General features: G+C 61.6%; 1 protein-coding gene across 17 annotated transcripts; it reads left to right on the top strand.

Annotated features, from left to right (window-relative positions):
- Positions 1-6,723: 6,723 nt before the first annotated feature.
- On the top strand, positions 6,724-17,240 carry ZNF362 (zinc finger protein 362). 17 transcript variants are annotated; one of them, XM_046903334.1, is made up of 11 exons: positions 6,940-6,981; positions 8,870-8,954; positions 9,127-9,234; positions 11,194-11,408; positions 14,524-14,587; positions 14,678-14,924; positions 15,061-15,376; positions 15,495-15,719; positions 16,009-16,087; positions 16,221-16,379; positions 16,459-17,240. In XM_046903334.1, exons 5-11 carry the CDS (start codon positions 14,525-14,527, stop codon positions 16,573-16,575), a joined length of 1,206 nt encoding a protein of 401 aa, XP_046759290.1. In that variant the 5' UTR covers positions 6,940-6,981; positions 8,870-8,954; positions 9,127-9,234; positions 11,194-11,408; position 14,524; the 3' UTR covers positions 16,576-17,240. The 17 variants fall into 17 exon arrangements, with proteins under 17 accessions (XP_046759281.1, XP_015152727.2, XP_046759290.1 ...); XM_025142586.3 differs by having other exon boundaries at positions 6,940-6,985; XM_046903329.1 differs by having other exon boundaries at positions 6,940-6,985; positions 8,757-8,954.
- The last annotated feature ends 677 nt before the right edge of the window (positions 17,241-17,917 follow it).

The raw sequence follows: 17,917 nt of genomic DNA, 5'->3' as shown, positions 1-17,917 counted from the left end.
ATCGCTGTCCCTAACCCTCTGTCCCCGAACTCTGTACTGTGCCCAAATTCCACATCATCTGCGGGATAACCGACCCCCATCCCTGAAACGCGGCGTTATCCCCCCACGCAGTAATCCCAAATTCCACATCATCCCAAGATTCTGTATTGTCCCTAAACTGAATCTCTGCCTCCAAATTCTTCGTCTCCCCCGACATTCAGCATCGTCCCTAAACCGAAGCATCCCCAAATAATGACGGAGACCCCCCCCCCATGGGGGCGCAACGGGAGGGTTCCCCCCTCCTGTGCCCCCCACCCTGCGGAGCTCCGGGTGCGGAAGGAAGGCTGGGGACATTTGGGGGCAGCACACAGCCGCCCCACGGCTGGCTGGAGGCCAACGCTAACACGGCAGCACTGAGCCCCCCCCCCCCCCCCCGCGCCCCCCACGCAGGGAATGACCGCCCGCTTTGTTCCTACCCGGGCGGGAGGACGGCCCCAAAGGCTGGAAAAGGAGGGGGGAAAAAAAAAAATCCCCGACCACGGGGGTTTGTTATTTCTGCCTGTGTTTCTGCAGGAGGAATGCAGGGCTGTTCGCCCTGCCAGGACCCGCTGGGGACGGGAGAAATTTGGAATTAAATCATCAGAGCGCCGGTGGAGCGGGGAAGGGGCGGCCTGGCTGGCATCGTGCCGGCATTGCGCCTAACCCCAACCCCAACCCTAACCCCAACCCTAACCCCAACCCTAGCCCCAACCCCAACCCCAACCCTAACCCCAAACCTAACCCCAACCCCAACCCTAACCCCAACCCTAACCCCAAACCTAACCCCAAACCTAACCCCAACCCTAACCCCAAACCTAACCCCAAACCTAACCCCAACCCTAACCCCAACCTTAGCCCCAACCCCAATCCCAACCCTAACCCCAAACCTAACCCCAACCCCGACCCCAACCCTAACCCCGACCCCAACCCAAATCCAAACAGTTACCCAAATCTCAATCCTAACCCTTACCCCAACCCAAACCCTTACGCTAACTTCAACCCTACCCCTATCCTCAACCCTAATGCTAACACCACCCCAGTCCTTACCCCAAACTCAACCCCAACCCTAACCTCATACCTCATCCTAACCCTAAACCCAAGCCAAATCCAAACCCTTACCATTACACTAACCCCAACCCTAACCATAACCCAAATTCAAACCCTTACCTTAACCCCAAGCCCAACCCTAACCCCCCAACCTTCAAGCCCAAACCCAACCCCAACTCCATCTCCAACCCCAACTCCATCTCCAACCCTCAACCCCAACTCCATCCCCACCTGCACTGACTGGTGTGGGCTGGACCCAGCAGCAGCGCTGTGGGTTTGGGGCTGGATTTGGGTATCCCATGCTTCCCCTGTCCTCTATCTTCCCACAACCCGGTTTCCCCCCTCAGTACCCAGGGGAGGAACACCCCACTGATGGGCACCACCTGTGTTCCTTCCAAACAAACAGACAGCACTTTGTCCTCAGCTGTATGGGGTTTGTTTATGGAGTTAATCATAGGGACATGCCTGGGAGACTGGGTCAGTGTGGATCCTGAGTCCATGGGGACATGGGATGCCACAGAGCTGTGGGTTGTGGGGTTAGGATTTGTGATATGGTTAGGGCTAGGTTTAGGATTAGGGTTAGGGTTATATTAAGATAGAGTTAGCGACAGCGTGAGATTTAGGGTTAGGGATGGGTTAAGTGTTAGTGTACGGGTCAGGATTGGTTAGGGATAGAGTTGGTCAGGTTTAGGGTTAGCATTCAGCTTATGTTAAGGGTTAGGTTTTGGGTTTGGTTTAGTGTCAGGGTTATGGTTTGGTTTAGTCTTGGAGGTTTGGATTTGGGGTTGGATTTGGGCTTGGGTTAGGGCTTGGATTTGAATTAGGGTTAGGCTTAAGGTTAGGGTTTAGTTTTGGGTTAGGGTTAGGGTTGGGGTTATGGTAGGGTTAGGCTGAGAGTTAGGTTTAGGTTTAGAGCTAGGGTTCAGATTAGGGTGAGCTTCAGGATTAGGGTAAATTTAAGGGTCTGAGTTTGAGGTTTGTTACGTATTTTGTTTAGGGTTTTTCATAGGGTCCGGATAGGGAAACTTAAGCAATGTGGACACAAACCCACGGGGACGCAGGATGGCTGAGGGATTTCGCGGGGTTGCTGGGGGCAGGGTTAGGGTTTGTGATATGGTTAGGGTTGGGATTAGGGTTTGTTATACCTTTAGGGGTAGGTTAATAGTTGGTTATAGTTAATCATAGGGACTGCACTGAGAAACTTGGGCAATGTGGAACTTCATCCATGGAACACTACAGGATGACCAGGGGATGACACAGAGCCTGTGGGTGCCGGGACACCCATTGAAGCACCAGCAGGAGTTGGGTTCCCCCAGAAAACATCCCTGCTGCTCATTAGCTGCCTTCATTAGTGCTGCAGGAAGGGAAGCACGCCCTGCCCGGAGCCTTCTTGTGGGTGAGACTGGGGAGGGAGCAGCGGCTGCAGCAGCACGTGTGGATGAAGGGAAACCACACGGCAGGGTGTGTGTGTTAGGGCAAACAGGGAAATTAATCCCGCTTAATTGTTAAATTGGCTTCGTTATCTCCTGCTAACCCTTGTATGAGCACCCGGCAGGCACTTGCTGCAGCCGGCGAGTCGGGAGCACGCGTGCCCTGCTTCTTTGGGTCATGCTTTTCTTCTCCTGGGAACAGGGAAAGGAAGAGGAGGGACTGGGAATCCGTATTGGGGTTGGGGTTGGAGTTGGGGTTGGGGTTGAGATAAGGGTTGGGGTTAGGGTTGGAGTTGGGGTTTGGTTTGAATGCTGTGGTGTAATGGTTAGGGTTAGTGTTAGGGTTGGGGTTGGGGTTCAGGTTCGGGTTAGGTTTGGGTTTGGGTTAGGATCAGGGTTTGGGTTAGGGGTTGGTTTGGGTAGGGGTGTTGTTACGGTTAGTGTTATGAGTGAGATCACGATTTGGGTTAGGATCAGGGTTAGGGCTGGGGTTATGGTTTGGATTTAGTTTGGTTAGAGTTAGGGTTATGGCTGGAAGGGGCCATCAGAGACTGAGTCACCCCAGGGAGGGAGCAGAGTGCGGGTGAGCTGGGAAGCACTGCTGTGTGTTGCACGAGCACTCAGCTCTGCGCCGTGTGCAAGCCGTGTGCCTCGCATGGAGGATGCCAGCAGGAAGGGAGGCCCCCAAGCTGCTGGAATTTTCCCCTCTGGTTCAAAGGGTGCTGCCGGGGGTGCAGGCGGGGAGGGCAGGCTGGGACAGGCCGGATCCCAGCACGCACAGCCGCGTCCCAACGCTGCTCTGCTGCAGGTTTCTGCCCCACTGGAGCAGATGCACAGAGCCGGGAGCTGCGTGCTCAGGGCAGGTGAGGCTTTGGGGCTCTCCTTCCCACGGAGCTACAAAGCCAAGATGTTCTCGGGGGGGTCAGGGGGGGGTGCTGGATGAGCCCACACCTCCTGAGTTTGGGGACCCACTGCGCTCTGAGAACTGCTGTGCTGCTGCCATCACTGCGGGATGCAGTCCTGTCCACCTCTTTGTGGATTGGGGTTTCGGGGATTTTGCACCCAGGGTTAACATGGACACGTCCCTGCACGGAGCGGGGTCGCACAGCCCTCCAGGATGCACAAAGCCACGCTGCGCTGCCACTTTTCATCTCCTAAGTGCTTTGCAAACATTAACTAATTAATCCTAATTAACTCATTACCTAATTAGAACCAAATGGCCCTCCCATTTACAGGGAGAGAAGGGAAAGAAACGCACAGCCGCTTTCTTTCACCCAGTCACCCCTAAATCTCTGCGAGCTCCCAGCCAGCAGCTGCAGGCATCCCGTGTGCACGCACAGCTCTCAGCTCCATCAGGGCCGAGAGCTTCACCCATTCCCAGGGCGAAGAACCCACGCTGCAGCTCCGTTCACCTGGCCCAGCATCCCAACGAGCCGGGATGGAGCGCTTCCACGCGCCCACCCCCAGCAGCGCCCACCCTCGTGCTCACGCGGCCGCCCGTGAGTCATTGCCTGCGAGCTGCTGTGCGTCCCACTGCTTGGGAAACACCTCGGGAAGCGCTGCACCGACTTGTTCCAGCCCTCACCACCGCCTTGTAATTGTTTGCCTCTTGTGCGAGCGCTTGTGGGGTGTTGCGGGGAATGCTCCGTGGGGCAGGAACCATTTGTGCAGGTTGATGGCTCTGCTGCTGAATTCGGCCCAGCACTAACGCTGCAGCCCTGCTTGATCGAAAGAGAGAGATTTCTTGCAAAGGAGAGAGGCATTTCCCGGAGGATTTCCTGCTTGGTTCCTGCTGCTGCTGCTGCTGGGGACAAAGACCCCATCAGAAGGGCTGTCCGGCACCAAAGGGCTCAACGCGGTCCCCGACACAGTGTGGTGACAGCTCGGGTACATGGGGGCTGAGCTCCCAATCAGGTTTTCCCATGCAGCCTCCTGGCCATGCAGCTTTCCCAGCCAACTTTCTCAGCCTGTTCCCTATGAACAACCTTAATCCTAACCAATCCTACCCCTAACCCAACCCCTACCCCTAACCCAACCCTTACCCCTAACCCAACCCTTACCCCTAACCCAACCCCTAACCCAACCCTTACCCCTAACCCAACCCCTACCTCTAACCTTAACGTAACCCTAACCCTACCCTATAACATTAACCCACCCCCTACCCTAATCCCGTACCAGCATCTCCTCCCAGCCCCACGCGATGGACTGCGGTAACGCCGCCGCTCGGCGCTCCGCACGCACGGGCCGTGCCCTGGGCGCAGTGAGCCGCACCTCCCGAGCATCTCCTGCCCCTTCAGCGCAGCTCCTCGCTGCATCCCTGCCGCATCTCCCACCTCGGGAAAGCCGCTGCCGTTCCCATTGCCGGCGGGCACAGCTCTGCGGGCGCGGGGAGAGCAGGTGGAGCGAGGCTGCCGCCCGCCCGAGCGCCCGCGGAGGTGATTTATGGCAAAGGCGGCATCTCCGTGCCGCGCTGAGCGCTCCCCTGCCTTCCTTCCCTTTTAATTGCGGTTGGATCTGCCCCGGGGGCAGAAGAGCCTTTGAACACCTCCTTTTGAACGTGAGCTTTGCAGCCAGCTCCGCTTCCTCTCTGCGGTGCCATTTTGCAGCTCGGGGATGGGGAGGTGGGCACACCGGAGCCGCCCCGGTTCCCGTAGGCTGAGGATGGGGGTCTCTGCCCGCACCCAGCGAGGGAGGGGATGTTTGAATCCGCCCAGAACGCGGCTGGAAGAGCCCCTGCAGCCTCTGCGAAATGCAGCATCCCCAGGAGATGTTCTGGCCAGCCTGCCCCGATGGCTGCATCCTCTGCCTGCGGGTCTGGGGGTGTCCTCCAGCCAGCAGGAGCCTTCCTGGGGGTTCTGAGCAGCCCAAACCCCCCAGACCTGCAGACAGAAGTGAAAGCAGTGGTGGAAATGTATCTCGCATGCGGACGGAGGGGAACTTGGAACCAGGGGGTGGCAGGGGACAAAGGGACACCGGTAGCCTCAGGGAGGAAAGGGAGCTTCCGTCTCCTGGCCCGGGTGGGAATGGACCCTCCACCACTGCTGGAGGATGCTGTACAGCCAACTCATCAAGGCCAGGCTGGAGGCATTCAAGGCCAGGCAGGATGTGGCTCTGGGCAGCCTGGTCTGGTGGTTGACAACCCTGCCCGTGGCAGGGGGCTCGGAATTAGATGAGCAGTGCGGTCCTTTTCAACCCAGGCCGTTCTATGATCCTCCGATTCCATGATTCAGCTCCTCCAGCCCCTGGAGCGGGGAGAAGGGCTCAGTGTACTTCAGGTGGAGGACACCTACATGTGCACACCTGGGTTGGGAACACCAAACCTGTGCGCTCGGAGATGTCCGCCCCGCCGCCCACCTCTGTTCCATCCGCTCCTGCACGACTCCAAGGAGTGCTGAGTGCGCTGCAGCCATGCAGGAGGGCTGGGTTTGTTTAGTCTGGAGAAGAGCAGGCTGAGGGGAGACATTGCAACCGCCCTCCAACATGCCGGGCGGGGGGGGGGGGGGGGATGGGGGAGGGGGAGAGAAGCACCCTGCTCCTCTCCATCCGCTGTGGGTCCTTCTGGGGGGCTGGGAAAGCGTGCAGAGCCTGGGGTTGGGGTTTTTGCTTTTGTTTTTCAACGGCACCGTTGCTGGAAACTTGTGGGAAAGCCGGGCTGCCCCATGGGGTGGGGGGTTTGCAGGAAGCAAGCTGCACGGCCGGCAGTGCTGCACCCCAACCTCGGTCTGCAGCAGGAGGAGATGATGGGCACAGCTGCCCGGAGAGCTGGGGGTGCCCCATCCCTGGGGGGGGGGCTTCCAACCCAGTCATTGGCCTAAAGAGGGGCTGGGGGCCCCTGGTAGTGAGGGAGTCACAGCCCTGAGGAGGCTGAGGGGGACTGAAGAGAACGGGGGGCACAGAGGGGGTTTGGGGCGCGCTGGGGAGAACCGAGAGGGGCGAAGGGCTGAGAACTGGGGGGCAACGAGGAGAACTGGGGGGCAATGAAAGAGGCTGGAGACTGAGGAGGATCGGGGGGCACCGAAAAGAACTGAGGGGGGCTGAGGGCAGCTGGTGGGTGGTGGGGAGAACTGGGGGGGCGCTGAGGGGGACGGAGGGGTGCCGGGGGAACCTGGGGGGCACTGAGAGGGATTGGGGGGCGCTGAGGAGAACTGGGGGGGCGGCGAGCGAGGCCGGAGACCGAGGATCGGGGTGCACTGGGGAGAACTGGGGCGGCACCGACGCGGGCGAGGAGCCGAGGAGAGCCGGGATGGGGCTCGGGGAACCGAACGGAACCGAACGGAGCTCCGCGGCCGCCCCCCTCCGCCCGCCGTGGCGCCGCGCCGTGCCGGGGGCGGTCGGTCGCTCGCTCGGTCGCTCGGGGCAGGGCGGCCCGGTGCTGCCCGGAGCGGGCCCTGGGCGGGCGGGGGCGGAGGCGCGGGGGCGGGCGGAGGCGCGGGGCGCCCATTTTGTCGGTGCGGCGGCGGAGGGACGCGGGACGCGGAGCATGGCTGTTGGTATAGGAAGTGTCTTTTTTTTTTTCCTCCTTCTTTCCCTCCTCTTCCCCCCCCCCCCCCTCCGCACCCCCCCCTCCTTCTCCTCCTCTCCTCCCGCATTCAAAAAATAATAACACCCCCCCCCGCCCCCCCGGTGCGAGCTCCGGTAAACAGCGGTTGTGGGTGGGGGGGGGCAGGGCGGTGCTGCCGCGTTCCTCCTCGAGATATGCATTATGATTTTTTTTTCTCATTTTTTCCCCCCCTTCCCCTTTAATTTTTTAAATTTTTTTTTAATTTTTTTTTTAATTTTTTTAATTTTTTTTTTTCCCATTTTCCCTTTCCCCCCCGTACCGCGGATCTGCAGAACATGGCGGCCCCCCGTTCCTCCCCGCGCTTTAAAAATAAGCCGGGCTGCCATTTTTGTTTTCCTTTTGTCTGCGAATTTTAATAAAACCGTCTGAGAATGTGGGAGAGGCGGCGGAGGGGCACAGAGCGGGGCCGCCCCCCCACCCCCCCCATCCCCCCCTCTCCCTTCGGCCTTTTTGTCTGCGGAGGTTCCCCCCCCCCCGGGCAGGAGCAACTTCACTCCGCGCCCAACTTCGTTCTTCTCTCGCGTTCTGCTTTCGTGTTTTTGCTTACCCCCCCCCCCCCCCCTATTTTTTTTTTCCTCTATTTTCTTTCCCCCCCACTTCTTCTCGCACCCCCTCCCCGGGGGGGGGGCACCCCTCTGCGTGTGCCCCCCCCATCCTTCCCAACCCAGGAGGAGGAGGAAGGAGGAGGAAGGGGGGGGGGCAGCCAGGAAGATGCCCGCTTTGCTGGATTCTCTCTTTTTCTCCCTCCGGAGGGTCTGATGGAAAAGTTAATTGCAGCCGAACGGCCCCATCCGTGCGGCGGTGCTCGGCGAGGAGCGGCGGATGCAGCGTGGGGGCTCGGCTGCCTTTCTCTCGGTCGCTTCTCCCTCCGTCGCTTTTCTCTTCCTCTCTTCTTTTTATTTTATTTCCTACCCCCCCTCCCCCCTCTTTTCCTCCATCTGCTTTCTTTCCTTTTATTATTATGATTTTTTTTTTCTTTTTTTTTTTCTTTTTCAGGCCTTTCAATCTGCACGGTGGTGCTGTGTGTGCGCTGGGGGGGCTGCTCTGCTTTATTTATTTATCGCCCCCCCCCCCCCCCACCACCACCCCGCTCTCCTCCTTTTTCCTTTCCCTTCGTCTCATTCCCTCCCCATTAACTGTGGGTTTTTTTTTGCTCTAACAGAGCCAGACGAGGGTTGGGGGGCGGTGAAGGTGGGGAGGGGGGGGGGATATATTTTGCATCGCGCTTCGGCAGGAATGTGGAAGCCGCAGCTTTAGAGAGGGGACCCACATTTCCAACAGCGGCGGTGCCCGGAGAGCGCAGTGTCCTCCTGCGCGCATAGGTTTGGCCGTGCCATAGCGTGGGGATGCGCGCATCCGTACTGATACGTCCATCATCCCCTCCACGCCGGTGGCGAGCTGCGGTTTGGCCTTGGATCCGTCCCTCGGCCTTTTTCCTCCCTCCGGCGCCGTGGGATGCTCTGCTCTGCGTGGGGACGGCGGGACGGGCAGCGCTCCCAGCCCTGAGCCCTTGGGGACGGAAATGGGATTGGAGAGGAGAGGGAAAAGTTTTGGGCCCCCTCCTGGCGTGCAGCCCGCGGGGCGGATGGATGGGTGGATGGGTGGATGGGTGGGTGGATGGATGGGCGCAGGCCGTGCGGGCACCCCGGATCGGGGCACCCGGGGATGAAAACACAGCTTTTCTTTTTGTCTGCTTTCAGGAAAAAGCCCTACGTTCCCACGGGTCGGGTCGGTGGGAGCCGCTCCGCTTTTGTTCCTCCGCGTGTCTGTGTTTTTTGGGGTGTGTGAAGTTGTCCTCCTTGTCCCCCCGTAGAGAAACGCCCCGCGTGCAGCACCGGTTCCCAGCTAGATCTGGAGATGGACGCGGATAAGGGGAAGCAACGCCAGTACTCTCAGAGGTGGGCACGCCGGCGCTCTCGAGGGAAGCGAACCGCGCCGAAGCGTTGGGCAGCAGGGAGCACTGCCAGCTGGGTCACCTGCCTGGGGGTGCGGGGAGGGGACGCCGGACCCAGCCTGGGTGCACAGGGGTCCCGCTCGCTGCATGAGCCCCATCCCCATCTCCTCTCCCAGGGCCGGCAGTCCGTGCGCTTCTCTGCGCAGAGCAACCCGTTCTCCCTCAGGAATCCCCTTCTCCCCCGGAGAGCGGCGGCTGGCCTTGGCGTTGTGACAAGTGCATGCGTGCGTGGGGTCGGGGCGGTGGGGTTGGGGGGGGAACCGCTTGCTCCCTCCTTGCCTGGCCTTGGGGCAAAGCTCTGCTTCGCCGTCGCGCTGTCCCTGCTGTCACGGCGCCCGGCTCTGAGCGGCGCCGCTTTGCCGTGTGGGTGCCGGGGTGGCGATGTGGTGTTGTGGGGTGCCGGGGGTTCGGTGCCCGCTGTCCCCGTTGCGATGTCCCGGCCGGGCCCGCGCTGTGCTGCTCATCCCTCCGCCCGGGCGGGCGAGCGCTGCTGGTTCCAACTGTGTGGCTTTGGTGTCTCTGCCGGCTTCCATAGGGCGCAGCTCTGCCCCCGCCTTCAGGGGCTGTGAGCCGGGTGTCCCATCCTGCCTACTCCCCATTTTGGTCTCCAGGTTGGCCCAGAGGGGAGCGGGTTCCCTTCGTGGCTCCTTCCACACCCGCCCTCCCCATCCTCTTTGCACTGCTTCCTTCTCCCCTCTGCCTGCGGGGTGGCTGCAGAAGCCCCCCAGGCCGGGACCTCAGCCCGGGCAGCAGTGCAGCCCTCGGGCCCCGCGTTCCTCCATTTGGGATTCCGCTCTCTCCTCGCGCGGTGTGGGCTCCTCTGGGATTTGGGGCCCTGCAGGCAGAACATGGGGGTCCGACTCCGTTCCCAGCGCAGACCCGTGGGGTGCGGGAACACACCTGGCTCCTCGCACCCCCTCCCCTGGGGGCCCCATCCCGCACCCCTGGCCCTGCTGGGATGGGCTTTCTGCTCCGGCCGCTGTTGGCTTTCAGTTGATTCTGCTCGGGGAAGGAAATCTGAATGAGAAACACCAGCGAGAGCCCTTCGGGGGGCGGAAACGTGGGGTTTAATTGGTTCCATCTTGGGTGAATTCTTCTGGCACATGATGCCTCAAAGCCGTTCCTCTGGAACGGGGATTTCTGAGCCTCCTGCCCCGGGTTTCACGTGTTGTTTCTGCTTCCCCGGCTCACGTTCCTTCTGCTGCCTTCTGCCTTAGGGTAAATTCTTCCCGCTGAGGAAAAGCCGGGCCGGGGGCCGTGGGCACGGGGCCCACGCGGGACAGTCCCTGGGGCTGGCAGCGGGACGGCGCGTTGCGGCACAGGGAGCCCGCCTGGGCACGGCACGGCAGCTCACGGGCATGTGGGTGGCTTTGATGCTGCTTCCCTCCCGGCACCTCGGGGCTGGGGATTTTGCAGTCGGGCCTTTGGTTTCTCCTGAAAAGCTGCTGCTCCAGGCGGGGGCCGCTTGTGCGCAGCCCGCGGAGATGCGCGGTGGGTTCCGACCAGTGCTCGCTGTGTGCTGGGAAGGCGGGGATGGTGCAGCGCCTTCCCCTGGCAGGGCTGAGCTTATGGGGCGAGAAGGCTTTGTGCTCTTGGGGTAAAATGTGGCAGAGCGCAGGCGGGGCTGGGTGGTGTGAGAACAGGTGGAGCGCTGGCAGATGGAACGGGACGAGGGGCGATGGGGGGCATGGCTGTGCCGGTGCCCCCTCCCCACGTCCCTTCCTGCTGACCTGCTGGTGGTGAGCGCCCTGAGCTCGGGGACGGCTGGGGACGCCCGGCCCTTTGCTTTCGCCTGCTGCAGTCTGAGGCTGTTTGGACTCGTGCTGCCCGGCACTGGGTGCTGCTGCCCGGCGCTCCCTGCGTTTGCTGCTCCGTGCCCAGCTTGCTCCTGATGGATGCTTGTCAGCCAGGGACCCTGCTTGGGAGAGCGAGGCTGTGCTGGTGGAGGGCTGGCTTCTCGCTTGGCTGCTGGCACCCCGCAGTACCCAGGCATGCCGCTCGGCTCGCCCCGTCCCCTCCTTGCCTCCCCGCGCCGCATTTGCTGCCCTACCTGTGCCAGGTGGCCCTATGGCCGCTCGCCGGCCCCGAGGGGCGAAGCGGCACCGGTCCCTGGGAGCGACCCCTTCTTGCAGCGGTGCCGTGCCGTGTCCGTGAAAAGAATCTCTTGTTTCTTTTTATTTCAGCGAAGGCGAGACAGAGAGGGCTGCCAAAGTAGAGACGTTCCCTAGAGAACTGTAGCTTGACTTAGCGGCAGTTTGGTAGGAAGTTGGAAGGCTATAGTGAGCTGCGGGGCCTGGCGCTCGTACCCACCCGTGCCATCATCTACCTCCATCAATCTGGAGCCTCATCGACACGTCTCCCCAGGCAGCTGCGGCCATCTGGCTTCTGAGGCCAGCCTGTGAGTACCAAACACGGCGTGCACCATGTCTTGTCTGTGCTGGGCCACCGCCGGGCCTCGCTGCAGCCGCCTGCACACCCCTTCCCCTCCACGCGGTGCCGGGCCTCGCTCCGCCACGATGCCTTCCCTTCCCCGCGCATCCGCTGCTTGCTCTTTCCACCTCCCTCTGCTTCCTTCCCCGCCTGGGAGCTCCGGCCGTGCGCACTGATGGAGCCCTCCTGGGTGTCCACGATGCCTTCTTTGCCTCAGCAGCACCTCCTCCATCCCACTGCCCAGGCACACAGCGCCGTGCCCAGCGGAGCCGGGGGAGACGCGCTGCAGCATTCCCCACCCTTCATCATTTCCATTTTAATGGATTTTTCTTTTTTTTTTCTTTTTTTTCTTTTTTTTTTTTTTTTGCCGTGTGTCAGCTTCCATTTTTCATAGTTAGCTGAGAATCTAGAAAAAGGGAGTTTATGTATTTTTCCATCTGCTTTATATCCCCTCCGGCCCCCTCCCCTGCCGTCCGAGCTCAGCCCTGGGAGGGGGGAGCAGTCCCCGTCTGCTCCAGATGAAACACTGCACAACGTATGAAATTAAGCCGGGACAGGAACAGGCATTTCTTTTGGCACCACCGCTGTTTCTTTTCCCTTTATTCTGGGCGGGTTTGTGGCGCTCCAAACACAGTGGTTGCGGCAGCTTTGCTGTTAAATAAGAGCTCCTCAGGTGGGGCGGGAGCGGGGGGCTGCGGCAGGTCGTGCTCCCACCCCCCCCACGGCAGCTGCAGGCTGCGGCTGTGCTGGGATCTTCCATTTCTTTGGGCAGACGGGGCGGGCAGAGCTTTGCGTGGTCTGGGATGGGGGCGCGGGGCACCTGCTGCGAGGGCAGAGCAGTGGCTCGCTGGGTTGGCTCCAAAAACCCTATTCTAATCATAGCTCTGGCTTCCTGTTTTCCTGCTCTGGCCAGGCAAGGATCGAAGGGGCACTGCAGCTTCCCACGCTGCGTGGCAGCCGCCAGCTGAGTCACGGTGGCAGAGCTTGGGCCACGGTGGTGGGGTTTGGGCTGCGATGGTGGAGCTCGGCCGTGGTGGTGGGATTCAGGGCCGTGGTAATGGGATTCAAGCTGTGGTGGTAGGGTTCAGGCTGTGACGGTGCAAGGATTTGGGCCATGGTGGTGGGATTCTGGCCGTGGTGGTGGGGTTCAGGCTGTGATGGTGGTAGGATTTGGGCTGTGATGGTTGGGCTCGGGACCTGGTGGTGGGATTCAGTGCCGTAGCAGTAGATTCAAGCTGTGATTGCGGGATTCAGGCTGTGATGGTGGAGCTCAGGCCATGGTGGTGGCATTCTGGCTGTGATGGTGGTGGGATTCTGGCCGTGGTGGTAGGGCTTGGGCCATGGTCATGGGATTCAGGCCATGGTGGTAGTATTTGAGCCGTGGTGGTAGGATTCAGGCTGTGATGGTAGAGCTCAGGCCATAATGGTGGGATTTGAGCTGTGATGGTGGGATTCAGGCCATAGTGGTGGTGAGATTCAGGGCCATGGTGGGTAGGATTCAGGCTGTGATGGTGGGTAGGATTCAGGCCATGGTGGTGGGGTTCAGGCTGTGATGGTGGTGGGGTTCAGGGCCATGGTGGTGGGTGTGGGGATCTTGGCAGTGGCAGGAGAACTCTGACCTGAGGATGTGAGGGTGCTATGCTCGTCCCAAGCCATGGAACAGGCGTTGTAAGCAGTGGGTTGTCACCTTTGACAGCATTTGCTGGCACAGACTGGTGCAGGGCAGGGTCCCCCGTGGCCCTGTGCACGGCTCTGCTTTCACGACAGAGGGCTGACCCCAGTGAAGGGGACGTTCAGAAGTGTTCCCCGGGGGGTATTGCAATGCAGTCTGCTTCACTTTGGTTGCCCAGAGCTGCCAGAGCCCGGTGCCAGCCGGGGCGGTCCTGTTTGAGGCTCTTAACGAGCAGCTCCCATCCTGCCCTCAGCTCCGGGTCCCTGTGCAGGGCTGCCACTCGCAGGACCTCGAGCTGCTCAGCACCACCTGCTGCCACGTGGCCGCTGCCCTCCTGCACCGTGGTCGTATCCCCACGTGCCATGCGGGTCAGCAGGTCCCACTCTGCACCTCGCTGTCCCCGTCCTCCCTGCCCTCCTTTGCAGGGAACCCGTGCCGATCTCACGCCTGGTTCTTCCCGGTGCCGGCTGTGGTGGGGATGGGTCTGTGCCGTTCTGGTTTCTCCCTCCGTGGCCTGGTTTCCGCTCCGAATGGAGGTCACCTCCCTGCAGCTCTGTCACCCGGCGAGCTGGGGAAGGTGCCGAGGAGCTCCTTCCTTCTCGTGGAGCTGCTCCCAGCGCTCTGTGCGCAGACGTGGGGGGTCCCGCCTGCTCCCAGCTCGGGGTGCAGCCAAAATAACGCGTGCGGTGTCTGATGGCGGTGCTGGCTGAATCGGCACTGGGTGTCGGGCAGGGAGGCACTGGGGGTGCTCGTCCCTCAGCACACCCCGCCAGCGCTGGCGGCGATGTGAGCAGCAGCAATGCCTGCTGATGTCGGGCTGCTCCGCTGCCGTCGTTTTCTTGCCGTCCCCGCTCAGATGTTTCCTATTCGCTAAAGATGGATTTCAGAATTCATTTTTCCGAAGTATTTAGCGTCTCCATAAATCTCCCAGCCCCACTGCAAGCAGGGCTCGTCCTGGAGCGAGCGCTGAGCCGCCTGTGGTTGCTGCAGGTGCCCTCACCGGGGCTCCTCAGGGTCTGTGCGTCGCTGCTGTGCTCGCGCCGTGCTCCGTGTCCTCCTGCAGCCTTCCCCCAGGTGCTGGGGAGCAGCAGTGATAGCTGCGGGAACCCCTGGGTGACATGGGGAGCCCTGGGCAGGTGCTGTGGTTTCAGCAGCAGTTATCTCTGTGTGGGTATGAGCTGCCCAAAGGGCCGGCTGCTCCGCTGCGCTCTCCTCCTCTGTGCTCCATCTTCTGGAATGGTTTTTTAGGAAGCGTCTCCTGGTGGTTGCTGTATTGCTATTGGCGTGGCTCAGCCCTGTGGTGGGCCCTGGGGGCTCCTTCCCATGGGGAGCACTGTTGCAAAGCCCCGCGGGGAGGCCGGAGGGGGCTGCCGGGCCGCTGCCCCCCGTAACTGCCTGTCTCTCCCTGCAGGATGGCGGAGCCTCGCTTCAACAACCCCTACTTCTGGCCGCCTCCCCCCACCATGCCCAGCCAGGTGAGACCGTGCTCCCTCCGGGCCCTCGGGGAGGAGGGGGAACGGATGGAACAGGGGCACCCGTGACCTCTCTGCCTCCTTCCCTGCCAGCTGGACAACCTCGTCCTGATCAACAAAATCAAGGAGCAGCTGATGGCGGAGAAGATCCGGCCCCCGCACTTGCCCCCCACCTCCGTGGCCTCCCAGCAGCCCCTCCTGGTGCCCCCCTCGCCTGCTGAAAGCAGCCAGTCCATCATGTCCCTCCCCAAGCTGCAGCAGGTGCCGGGCCTCCACCCGCAGGCGGTCCCACAGCCCGACGTGGCCCTGCACGCTCGGCCGGCCACCAGCACCGTCACAGGTACCGGCACTGCTTTGGGGGCAGCTTGGGAGGGGACCCGCTTCGGGCCCTGCTGCCTGTGGGCCACTCAGGTGGGGGGGAGGGTGCGGGGTGGGCAGAGCGTGCCCCGCTGACACCCACCTGTCTGTGCCGCCAGGCTTGGGGCTGGCATCCCGCGCGCCCACGGTCAGCACCTCCGAGTCCAGCACGGGCACCACCACCCCCTCCACGCCCACCTCCACCAGCCAGAGCCGCCTCATCGCCTCCTCGCCCACCCTTATCTCAGGAATCACCAGCCCGCCCCTCCTCGACTCCATAAAGACAATCCAGGGCCACAGCTTGCTGGGGGCACCCAAGGCGGAGCGGGGCCGCAAGAAGATCAAGGCGGAAAACCCTTCGGGGCCGCCCGTCCTCGTGGTTCCCTACCCCATCCTGGCCTCGGGGGAGACGGCCAAAGAGGGCAAGACGTACAGGTAGGCGGGCGCCCGGTGTGGGAGCCGGGCTGTGGCAGTGCTGCGGGGATGGGGGCGGGGATGAGGGGTGTAGTGAGGCGTACTGCCCCAGCCTGGCCCCCATGGGCTCTCCCCGCAGGTGTAAGGTCTGCCCTTTGACGTTCTTCACCAAGTCGGAGATGCAGATCCACTCCAAGTCGCACACAGAGGCCAAGCCCCACAAGTGCCCCCACTGCTCCAAGTCCTTTGCCAACGCCTCCTACCTGGCCCAGCACCTGCGCATCCACCTGGGCGTGAAGCCCTACCACTGCTCTTACTGCGAGAAGTCCTTCCGCCAGCTGTCCCACCTCCAGCAGCACACCAGGTGCCGGGAGGGGCTGCGTGGGGTCGGGGGTCCTCAGTGGGGTGGGGTGGGATGGGATAGGGTGGGGTGTCCGCTCAGCACCTTGTGCCACCGTCCTCTCCTCGGCCACCTCCAGCTGCGGTCTCCAACCCGCGCAGCTCTTCTGGGTCTGGGCCCAGGGTCTCCCTCCATCCTGTGCCCCGTCACCGGGTCCCTTCTGTGCGCGGGGTTCAGGGCTGTGGGGGTTCCCAGCCGTGCTGGAGCCACTGCCTGACGCGTTCCCCTCCCACCATACCCACGTCCCGTGCAGAATCCACACCGGCGACAGACCCTATAAGTGCCCACACCCCGGCTGCGAGAAGGCGTTCACACAACTCTCCAACCTCCAGGTCAGCAGCGCCCGCGTGGCAGTGGGGAGGGGGGGCGTGGGGTGCCAAACCCCACAGGGGATGAAGCAGGGGCTGCTCAGGGCTGTCCCAGCCCCGTGGCCCCCTAACCCGGCCCTGTGCCGCTCTCTGCCAGTCTCACCAGCGACAGCACAACAAGGACAAGCCCTACAAGTGCCCGAACTGCTACCGGGCCTACACGGACTCGGCCTCGCTGCAGATCCACCTCTCAGCGCACGCCATCAAGCACGCCAAGGCTTACTGCTGCAGCATGTGCGGCCGCGCCTATACCTCGGTGAGGGGGCTGTGGGGGCACGGCGCGGTGCAGCCCCCCCCCGGCCCCCCTGCTCATCCTCCGTCCCTCTGCCCCGCAGGAGACGTACCTGATGAAGCACATGTCCAAACACACCGTGGTGGAGCACCTCGTCAGCCAGCACTCTCCTCAAAGGACCGAATCCCCCGGCATCCCTGTGCGGATCTCGCTCATCTAAGCGGGCTCCGTCCTGCCCCGCTGCTGCCGGGGGGGGGGACGCCGCGTCGGCCCCCCCTGGCCCGGCCCCCCCCCCCTCCCGGGGGCTGCAGGTTTGGTGACATCCAAAGACGGTTTCAGAGCACTTTGAATCTCTGCAGTTTTCTTGGGGGGTGGGTGGGTTCTCCTTCAGTCAGCCCCCCCACCCCCCCCCCGCCCTCCGCCTCCTCTCATTTTGGATACAAATATATATATATTTATTGGCCAAGAAGTTGGTGCTGCTAACACAGAAACGAAACCAGACGTGGAACGGAGCGTGCCGGGCACCGGACCCCCCCTCCCCCCCACCCCCCCCAGGACTGACGGAGCAGAGCGGGGGGTCAGAGGGGGCTTTGTTTTGAGAGGGGGGGGCGGGGGGTGGGCGCTCCGTTTGGGTTGCGTTTGATTTTTGAAGACGTTTTCCCCTCTGGGTTCGCTCCCCCACGCCGGACTCCGTCGCCGGGAGCAGCCGGGGGGGGCGCCGGGGGTCCGCGTGCCTCTGTGTGTACATAGCCCCGTGTACAGAGCCGGGGGGGCCCCCCGCTCCCCGCGGAGAGACTCGACAGAAGCTCATCTATATTATGTACTCTTTTGGTTCCGTTTTGGATATTAACTGTGTTATTTTTTTATACACTTTTTAAGCCTTAACTCATTGTTTTGCCAGGGTGTTTATTACCTTCTGTTTATTAATTTGAGTTCCCACAGCCTTCCCCCCCCCCCCCCTTCGCCCCCCGTCCATCCGCCCTCTGGCTCCTCATTTCCCCCCTTGGTGTTGTACGATACTCAATATTGTAACCTTTTTTGTCAGCATGTTAATACCGTGTAAATACACCTCTTATACACACTGTTAATGCCTCCCCCCACTTCCCCCCCCCTCTCCCTTCCCCCCCCCCCCCCCCAGCCCCGTTTGGGGCCTTATTTTTTATTTTCCTCGATGGAAATCCAGGCCACGCATCCCTAGAGCTAGCGATTACCTTGTTAAAAAAAAGGAGAAAAAAGACAAAAAAAGACACCCCCACCTCTTCCCCCCCCCCCCAACCACTGTCTTGCATTGTGGCTCATGGAGAAGCCGGGGGGGGGGGGGGGGGGGGGGTGGCCGTGGCCCCATGGAGCGTTTGCGGGCAGTTGGAAACAGTGGGGACCCCCCCCGGCCCCCCCCCCCCCCCCCCCCGCAAAACAGCGCCCGTTTTGGAGCAAAAAAAAAAAAAAAAAACAACAACAAAGAAAGAATAAAAGAAAAGGAAACAAAAGATGGGCTCTGTGTGGTGCCACTGCAGCGGGGATGGGCGGATGGGTGAGGGGCAGCGGGGTGACAAAGGTGGCAC

Source organism: Gallus gallus, chromosome 21 (assembly GCF_016699485.2).
Source record: "Gallus gallus isolate bGalGal1 chromosome 21, bGalGal1.mat.broiler.GRCg7b, whole genome shotgun sequence".
In the NCBI taxonomy this organism is placed as follows: Eukaryota; Metazoa; Chordata; class Aves; order Galliformes; family Phasianidae; genus Gallus; species Gallus gallus.
Note: the sequence above shows the minus strand (reverse complement) of the source record. Positions and strands in the feature narration are given on the sequence as shown.

Bases quoted from the DNA above. Each gene is read 5' to 3' on its own strand.
- ZNF362 (XM_046903325.1), top strand. From the start codon at position 6,739: ATGGGGCTCGGGGAACCGAACGGAACCGAACGGAGCTCCGCGGCCGCC. The intron at 8,955-14,523 runs GTGGGCACGCCG...CTCTCCCTGCAG, and splicing joins CAACGCCAGTACTCTCAGAG to GATGGCGGAGCCTCGCTTCA. The intron at 14,925-15,060 runs GTACCGGCACTG...CTGTGCCGCCAG, and splicing joins GGCCACCAGCACCGTCACAG to GCTTGGGGCTGGCATCCCGC.